General features: G+C 58.4%; 1 protein-coding gene across 2 annotated transcripts; it reads right to left on the bottom strand.

Annotated features, from left to right (window-relative positions):
* Positions 1-1984: 1984 nt before the first annotated feature.
* Positions 1985-7951, bottom strand: LOC113940142 (maestro heat-like repeat-containing protein family member 6). 2 transcript variants are annotated; one of them, XM_027631236.1, is made up of 16 exons: positions 7359-7951; positions 7054-7118; positions 6708-6939; positions 6517-6674; positions 6201-6349; positions 5823-5970; positions 5390-5577; positions 5168-5305; positions 4776-4890; positions 4468-4605; positions 3945-4121; positions 3666-3821; positions 3404-3505; positions 2910-3012; positions 2578-2634; positions 1985-2279 (listed from the first exon to the last, which is right to left on the bottom strand). In XM_027631236.1, the coding sequence occupies exons 1-16, from the start codon at positions 7471-7473 to the stop codon at positions 2074-2076; spliced, it is 2247 nt and encodes a 748-aa protein (XP_027487037.1). In that variant the 5' UTR covers positions 7474-7951; the 3' UTR covers positions 1985-2073. The 2 variants fall into 2 exon arrangements, with proteins under 2 accessions (XP_027487037.1, XP_027487036.1); XM_027631235.1 differs by having other exon boundaries at positions 6517-6939.
* Between the last annotated feature and the right edge of the window lie 321 nt (positions 7952-8272).

The following is an 8272-nucleotide window of genomic DNA, read 5'->3' as shown; positions in this document are numbered from 1 at the left end:
GGAACAAGGAATTCAAAGATGCCATGGCAAAATTAATTACTGGCTTTTTTCAAAAGCAATAAAGTGTCTGTTTTCTTCTGCAGAGCATTCAGAATTTAATTCATTGCAATCTCAGACTTTTTTGTCTTATTTGGTTTTTTATTGGTTCATTTTCTTATTCCTTTTCTACTGTTATAATGTATTTGACAAATGAATATCATAGCATTGCTACATCAGTATCTACCATTCTTTTGTAAGTCAAAGACTTTCCAAAGGCTTGTTCTCTGTTCATTTAAATTAAGTAAATACCCTGCCCTGATTTCTGTGTGCCCAAGATTCTTCTGGTCCCTGACTTCAGGGGCAGTGCCTGTGTGTAGACGTGGAGAGAAGAGACACCCAGCCCAGCAGCCCAGCCAGGGACAAGGGCACTTGGTCTTTCCACATTCCCTCTTTCCAGCTCCACACTGTCCTTCCCAGCCCTGTTTTGGGTGCAAGGTCTGAGTGCTCTGGCGCCTTGGGCACAGTCCTGCTGTGCATCAATGCTGGGATCACAGGCAGGGACAGGCCCTGGGAACTGCTGGCACAGAGCTGGGCTCCACACCAGCAGCTCCATCAGCAAAGGGCATCTCCTGAGGGCAGGGCAGGAGGGCTTCAGGTTCTTCCTCCACAGTCTCTGTCAGCAATGTGCTCCAGGAATGCCCTGGCAAAGCAAATGCCAGTGCCCGGCTGGGAGTGGGAGTGTGCAGGGCGGGGGCACGCAGCAGTGTCCTTGCACAGCCAGAGCTCCTGGCACAGACCTAAGGGACCAGCAGAGCAGGGGCTGTGTCTTTGTCCCATGGACAGCCTGGGAAGGTGCCCCAGGGCCACTCTCACAGAGCAGCCCCTGCAACCCCCATTCCCAGCCCTGGCATCTCCCCCTGCAACCACCTGCAAGAGGTTGGTTGTCCCTCCATGGGGGGACATCAAATGACCAAGTCAGAAGTCCACCTTTGCTTTGTGCTGAGGACACTTCAGCATGTCTGTTCTGTCCATGCCCTTCCTTCTGACCCGTCCCTTTCCCTGCCCAGCAGGAAAGCAACCCAGCTGGGCAGCATTGTCCCTGTGCAGGCAGGAAGGGCTCTGCAGGCAGGAGCGACGTTGCCCTCCAGCAGAGGTATTTCTGCCCTTTCCCAAAGCACAGAGCACAGCTGGGCACTGGGATACAGCCAGAGGCACCCACAGCTCCATGGATCACCCTCTGGTCTGCCTGCACGGATTCAGTGAACACCAAAGAGAGAAAGAAATGTTCTCACTCACAGGAGTCCAAACAGGGGAGAGGGGACATGAAGAGATAAATATTTCAATAGAAAATTGAAAATCAGGCCTCATCAATGGAGTTTCACCTCATGGGAATGGGGCATGATCCCACACTTCAGAAAAAATCTTTTCTTCCTCTCTCTCATATCCTCCTCCATGACTGGGGATGGGAACAGCCTCATCATGGGGCTGCTGGAGGAAAACTTGGAAACCTGCTACAGCACCACTGCCCTGAGTGATCCCTGACTGGGCACAGCACAGTCTCTGCTCCCAGCAATGTCATTGCCATTTCCCTCACCTTTACCATAAGCAGACTGTTTCCTGCTATGACCCCCAATATTGCATAAGGACGAAGATTCCTCCCAGACCAAAGTTGCCACACCAGAAAGTTTTTGCTGCCCATGGAGTGCCCAGGCTGGCCCACCAACTGAACCAGGAAGCCTAAGGTTGCAGCCTTTCTTTCCCAGGGAGAAGGGCTGTTGTTTGCTTTTTTCAACCCTGCACTGAAGCTGCCAGCCTGACTTCCAAAATTCTAGATTTTGCGGGTGCTGCTGCTCCTGTGCGTAGCCTGCTGGGGTTGTCTGTGGCTTGGGCACTTTCCCTTCCCCACTGCACATTTGGGCAGGTGTTGTGGAGCACAAGGGTCCTTTTTCCCCTCTTCCCAGATGCCCTGTAGACACCGGGCACCAAAAAAATTCCTGAGCCTCTGTGTATGCTAAGAGGAATTTCATATTCTCAAGCTAGGGAAGAAAAACTTGTTGCTGAGAGGGGTCTTTCCCGCAGGCTCAGATGGTCCCATCAGACAGGTTTCCCAGGATCAGTTCTCCACTGACTTTCGGCAGCTGCCCCACAGAGGAGGCTCCCTATTCGACACATTCTGGAGCTGATCTTCAAACTGCTGGAACCTGGAGAAGACTCAGGTCTCTGGACAGCTCTTAGGATTTTCTGGGTTTGAAGTGCCAGGCTTTGGACAGCAGCGCTGTCGTGAGTCATGCCTTCAATAACTGGAAGAGAAAAGAACGGAGCCAAGGTCAGAGACCAGATCTCTGGCAAGCCAAGAAACCCCTCCTTCCAGGACCATCCCACCCAACTCTTGCCATGGCCAGGACGGAGGAGGGCCCAACGGGATCAACCAGGAGGTGCTGGCCACCAAGACCCCCCGTGCCCCTGAAATCTCTCTCTGCTCTGCCCATGCCATTGCTCATCTCTGCAGGGAGCACAGCCCTCCACAGCCAGGGAAGGATTGCAGCTCCCTGCCCCAGGCTCTGTGCTCCACTCAGCAGCCCCATTGCCCTGACTCACCATCAATGACGATCTGCAGCTCTACCTTCTGTCCCTTCAGGTACCTCCCGGCGATCCCTGGGAACACAGATGCTGTCAGGGCCCCAGCGGCACAGCTCCCCCCCGGCGGCGCTGCCGGCCCGGCCACACGCCCTCCTGCCCTGGCAGGGCTGAGCCTGGGGCCTTCCCGCCTTGGGACGCCCCAGGGCTGGGCTGGCACAGGGCGGCAGCAGCCGCCAGGGCACTCGGGGCTCCCCAGCACATCCCTGGGCCGCATCCTGCTGCTGCTGCAGCAGCCGGGGCTGAGACCGAGCTGCAGTGGGGCGGGGAGGGACCGAGAGCTTGTGGCTCACCAATGAACCTGAGGGCCGCCTCTCGCACGGGCTCCTGTGGGCTCTCCAGGTATGGCACGGCCTGGCACAGGTACTTGGCCACTCTTTTCTTGTCCTTTTCCAGCTGGAGAGAGCGACAGGGCACGGAGGGAAGGGTTGGCTGGGGCTCTGCCCCTTGACCGGCCGCTGCCTGCGCCCAGCACTGGCCTCCCCTGCCCACACAACCCTGAGGCCCGGGCAACAGCTACTGGGGCCAGTTTTGGAGGGAGCAGAGGGCTGACTGCTCCCCGGCAGCTGCGGGGCCACCCTGACCCACAGCCCAGCTGGGTCAGGACTCCAATGGCCCCCTGGCTCGGGGGCAGAGGAGCCTGCAGAGGAACCCACACGCCCCAGGCAAAACGGCAGCCTCTGGGGCGCAGGCTGCTGTCCCACAGGCAGCTGCAGCAGTGGGCAGGGGCACAGTGCCAGCCCCACACTCTGGGCATCGGGGCCTGGGGCTGCGGGGTCGTCCTTACCAGGCACTCGCCAAACTTCCAAGACTGCTCTGTCTTCAGCAGCTTCACAAGATCCCTCCTCTTCAGAAACCACGCTGCACCAAGCAGCGCTTCCTGAGAGGCCTGCAGAGCAACAGAGAGCAGGACATGGCATCGCAGCCCAGGGCACAGGACCCGTGTCCCTGGACCAAGGCCAGGAGGAGAGACTGGAGCCTCTGAGGTGCCAGGGCACGAGGCAGAGCAGCCCCCTGCCGCTGGGACACCAGACCCCACAAGTTCTCACTTCTGCCACATGCTGGTTCTCATTATGCCAATGGAAAAAAAGTGGGAGCAGGCTGTAGACCACGTGTGTCTTCAGGGCTTGTTTTCCCTCATCCACTCCCAACTCCATCACCTTTCGGAAGAGCTGAATGGAGAGCAGCTGCACGTGGATATTGTCCTGATGGAAAGGAAGAGGAAAAGACCTCAACTCCAGGCCTACCGGGGCACAAGCCTGCAAGTCCACAGGCCACAGTTTCCTGGTAGCACCCAGCACCTGGCGGGGGGGAGCACAGAGCCTTACATTGCCAAAGAGTGGCTGGAGCACCTCAGCCAGCTGCAGGGCAGTGGGGGTGGAGATTAGGATGTCTCTGTCCTGGACTTGATTGATGAATACAGAGAGGGCCATCCTGACCAGCTCTCCATCTGTATCCCACAGTACGTCCATGAGGCTTTGTGTCAGGCTCCGCATGCCATCAGCCTGTGTGGAACACAATGCTGTGCTGTGAAGCCAGGAATCATGGAATCCTAGAATATCCCGAGTTGGAAGTGACCCCCAAGGATCATTAAGTCCAACTCCTGGCCCTGCACAGGACCATGTCCACCAATCCCATCGTGTCCCTGAGAGTGTTGTCCTTGAGCTCTGGCAGCCTTGGGGCTGTGACCTCTTCCCAGTGGGGCCTGTTGCAGTGTCGGAGCACCCTCTGAGTGGAGAACCTTTCTCTACTCCCCAAGCTAAACCTCCCCTTGGCCCAGCCAAGCCCAAGCGATTGCGCTCCCCGGCCCCAGGCTGCCAGCACAGCTTCAACCAGTTGCCCCCTCCTCACCATCACAGGATCTTTACTCAGCACCACGAGGCCTCTCAGCACCAGGCGACGCGTCTCTGTGCACTCGCTCCACAGGCGCCTGGAAAGGATCTCCAGGAAGCTGTCACTCCATTCAGTCATGTCCGGGCAGTCCAGGACCTGAAAAGCACGGAGCAGTGACAAGGTGCCCGGCCGGCAGGAGCTCAGACCCGCACCGGGCTGGGCCCAGGCAGCAGCACAGGGCGCGGCACCGTCCCGGGCAGCTGTGACTGCGAGAGGGCAGAGAGGTGGAGGCAGGTCAGCAAGGCGGCGCTCGCCATCAGGCTCACCTCCACAAGGAATGCCATGGCAGGTAGCTCCCAGCAGGGCTTCTCCCTGATGAGCAGCCCCAGCAGGGAGAGGGCAATCCGGTAATACAAGGGGTTTGAGGCACGGCGCATCTCCCTGCCAGGGGGAAAGAGGCACCATCAACCCTGAGCTGGGTGGGCAAAGCTCTCCCAGGATGGTCTCACAGAGTCCTGGTCTTTCCCCAGCACCCCGGCAGGGGACGAAGGCACTCTGGCTGACGGCTCCTCCTGTGCACCCGCCTCTCCCAGCCTTTTCCACTCTACTCGACCATCCCTCAGTGACAAGGCCCTCTGGCCCATGACCACGGGCACTGTGTGGGGTACCCCATGCACAGGCAGAAATGACAGGGGCAGCGGGGACAAGGGGGTCTCACCTGGCCAGCAAACCCACTGCATAGTGGTGGGTGTCAGAGTTGAGGAGCGTGTCCCAGCCACGCTTCCGTTCCATTGAAACCACCACATCTTCACACTCAAGATGACAAAGCAGGGCCTTCAGGGTCAGCACTGCAAAACTGGGTGCAGAGCAAAGCCCAGGTCATGCTGGGAGCCCTGAGCAGCCCCAAGGGCATGAGAGGGACAGGACTGGGACTGAGCACCTCTTGGAGTTTGTGGGAAGGCTGTGTTGCTCCTGGCATTCCCTCCACAAGGCGTCAACTTCCTCTGGCATCTGCTCTGTGCTGATGAAAATCTGGAGGAGCAGATCCACGAGGAGACGGGGGGAATACTCTGTCAATGGCTCTGGGCACTGGAGCATCTGGAGAATCTCCCAAATCACCCTGGTTGCCTGCAAAAGATAAAGCACCCGCACACAGGTCTCAGTGCCCAGATGTCCATGTGAAAGGGCCCAAGTGTGGGAGGGAGAGGCTGGGGAAGATGCAGGGGCAGCCCCCAGCCTGGTGCCCCTGAACCTGCCCCTAAGCCAGGTTTCCAGCCCAGCGTCTGAGGTAGGGAGATGCAGTGCTCGGGGAGGATGGAGAGCTGCTGGAGAAGCGACCTGTCGGCAAGTAAAGTCCAGTTCCAGAAACTCACAGCCAGGGCAAAGACATCTGTTTTTTCCCCGTCAGAGGTGGACGTGCTGTGCAGTGGCCAGTCCTCCATCACGCAGAGCAACTTTGGCAGCACCTTCTCCACTGCCATTTCCCATGAGGCTATGGTCTTCCACATGATGGCAGCAGCTCTGCGGGGCCAGAGTTCTGTGTCAGGGGGGTGCTGGCCAAAGTGCCTTGAGGAGCAGGGAGGGACCATGGCAGCAGGATCGGGGCTGACATGGCAGGACTGGGAAACAGAGGGGTCAGAGGGTCCCGGAACTCTCTATCCGTCTGGCAGACCACGTGGGACAGGATGGACAGGGGGATGGGCTCAAAAGGTTGGTAAGCCCCGAGCCCTGAAGGCAGGGAGGCCATGTACCTGTCACACGATGGGGCACAGTGCAGGAGGGTCACCACAACATCAGCAGGGTGTGCCTCAGTCACCCTCAGAAACTCCACCAGCAGCTTCTCTTCTGGAGTCGCGTTGGCTGTCAGTCTCTGGTGCATGTTCCTGATGAAGGCTGGCACCTGGAGGAGGCATGGGGGAAGAGCTGGCAACTTGGCCAGCTTCCCTGACAAGTGCTTCCCTTCCCACCACACTGTGCTGACCTCAAAGGTTGAAAGAGCCCAGGGGAGCTCACTTGAGGGGCCACAAACCCCTGGAGTGGCTTGAGCCCTGGACACAGGCTGCTTACTTGCTTTGGACTGGAGACACCATTCTCCTCAAAAATATCTGGAGTGGGAGCATAATTCACACTCTCCGTGGGCATGAGGTCAGTGTCTGGAGTGCCCTCAGTCATTGCAGCATCGGCCTCCGCAGCGAGATCAGGCAGAGCAGCATCAGAGTTTGTTGGTTCATCGCTCAACACGATGTCAGAGACTGCAGTGCGATCAATCGATGGGCTGTCAGTGTCTGTTGTATCATCAGTCAAAACAGGGTCAGACTTTGTTGTGTGAACAGTCGGTGACACGTCACAGTTTCCTGTGCCATCAGTCAGTGTGGTGGTGACATCAGAGTCTGCCTTGAGCTCAGTTGGGCTGGGGTCAGGTTGTACCATGACCTCAGTTGGGCTGGTTGTGGTCCTTTTACGCCGAATGCCCACGAATTTCAGAAAGGTCTGCAGAAGAACGGAGAGCGGGGAAGAGAGGGATGTGCCATGGTGAGCTCTGACGGAGCTGCCAGACTGAGCAGTGACAGCAGGCTCGGCCCAGGAGGCCATGGCTGCAGGTACCTGTGCTGCCCTGCGGAAGCGGCCATGGGAGCGGTCCTGCTCTTGTGTCTGGTCCCGACCTGGATCTGGCAAAGAGCAAGCGCGGTCAGAGCTGAGGGGTTGCCAGACAGACCGGAGAACACAACCCAGCCCTGCGCTCCACAGGCAGGGCCAGCCCTGGCATTCCCAGTGCATGGAGCTGTCAGAGAAACAGTCCCAGACCCTCTTCCCCCCTCCCTTTCCCTGGCCATGTCCCCAGCAGACAGGATGGGATGAGGCACAGCCAGCTGCAGCCACCAGCCCTGTGGCCCAGACGTGCCACTCACCTTCCTGCAGGGTATGCAACTGCTCCATCTTCTCTGGGTGCTGGGATGGGGAAGCTCCAGGTCCTTCCTTCTTCATCCGAAAGGGCCTGAGCAGGCTCCGACGTCTTCCTGACATCCCACGGTCTAGCCTGGAGGATACCTGCAAGAGAGAGACACCTCGGAAGATCTCCGGGTCACCGAGTCCGGCAGGCTGCCCTCGAGGCCACCTACCGCAGGGATTGGAGATTCCGGAAAATTTCCGGGTCCCCAATCCTGCGGTCTGGCCTCGAGGGCACCTGAAAGAGAGAAAAGCCTAAGAAATAGTATGGGTCAGCAAGTCCTGCAGTCTGACCTCAAGGGCACCTGAAAGACAGAAAAGCCTAGCAAATGCTAGGGGTTAGCAAGTCCTGCGGTGCGGCCTCAAGGGCACCTGCCGCAGGGATTGGGGACACCTCGCAGAAGCTCCGCGTCACCAAGTCCCACGGTCCGGCCTCGAGGACGCTCGCACCACAGAAAAGCCTCCACAACGCTCCGGGTCAGCAAGGAAAGAGTTGGCTGCGCGGGGGCTCCACACAGCACCGCTCAATCCCGTCTGTCCCATCGCATGCTCCGAGGAGCACTGAGGTGTTGCCGCGTCACCACCGGTACTAAGTCATCACGTGTCACAAAGGGCCCTGTGACACCCTGCCCCATGCCATGCAATGGGCAATGCCCACCCTGTCACAAAGGGCCCTGTGACACACTGCCACATGCCCTGGGGACTCCCCCAGCCTGGCCAACCTGCCCCAGGTCGGAAGGAGTCCGTTCTCCAAAGTATCAAAGACAGTTGGACGTGAACTTTAGGCACAGTTCAAAAACTAAGCAGAGGGAGCCCCCTCGGCCGCCGACGCAGCCACAGCAGGAAGGGTACAGGGCCTCCACACAAGCTGGCACGG

The sequence above is a fragment of the Corapipo altera genome, unplaced genomic scaffold (genome assembly GCF_003945725.1).
Source record: "Corapipo altera isolate COAL_440 unplaced genomic scaffold, ASM394572v1 61265, whole genome shotgun sequence".
Classification (NCBI taxonomy): Eukaryota; Metazoa; Chordata; class Aves; order Passeriformes; family Pipridae; genus Corapipo; species Corapipo altera.
This window is presented reverse-complemented; position numbering and strand designations above follow the sequence as displayed.

Excerpts from the sequence above, each read along its gene's own strand:
- LOC113940142 (XM_027631235.1), bottom strand. The coding sequence starts at position 7,473 with ATGTCAGGAAGACGTCGGAGCCTGCTCAGGCCCTTTCGGATGAAGAAG. Across the intron at positions 5,306-5,389 it reads CTTCCCACAAACTCCAAGAG|TTTTGCAGTGCTGACCCTGA; the intron begins GTGCTCAGTCCC and ends CTCTGCACCCAG. Across the intron at positions 4,891-5,167 it reads GCAGTGGGTTTGCTGGCCAG|GGAGATGCGCCGTGCCTCAA; the intron begins GTGAGACCCCCT and ends TCCCCCTGGCAG.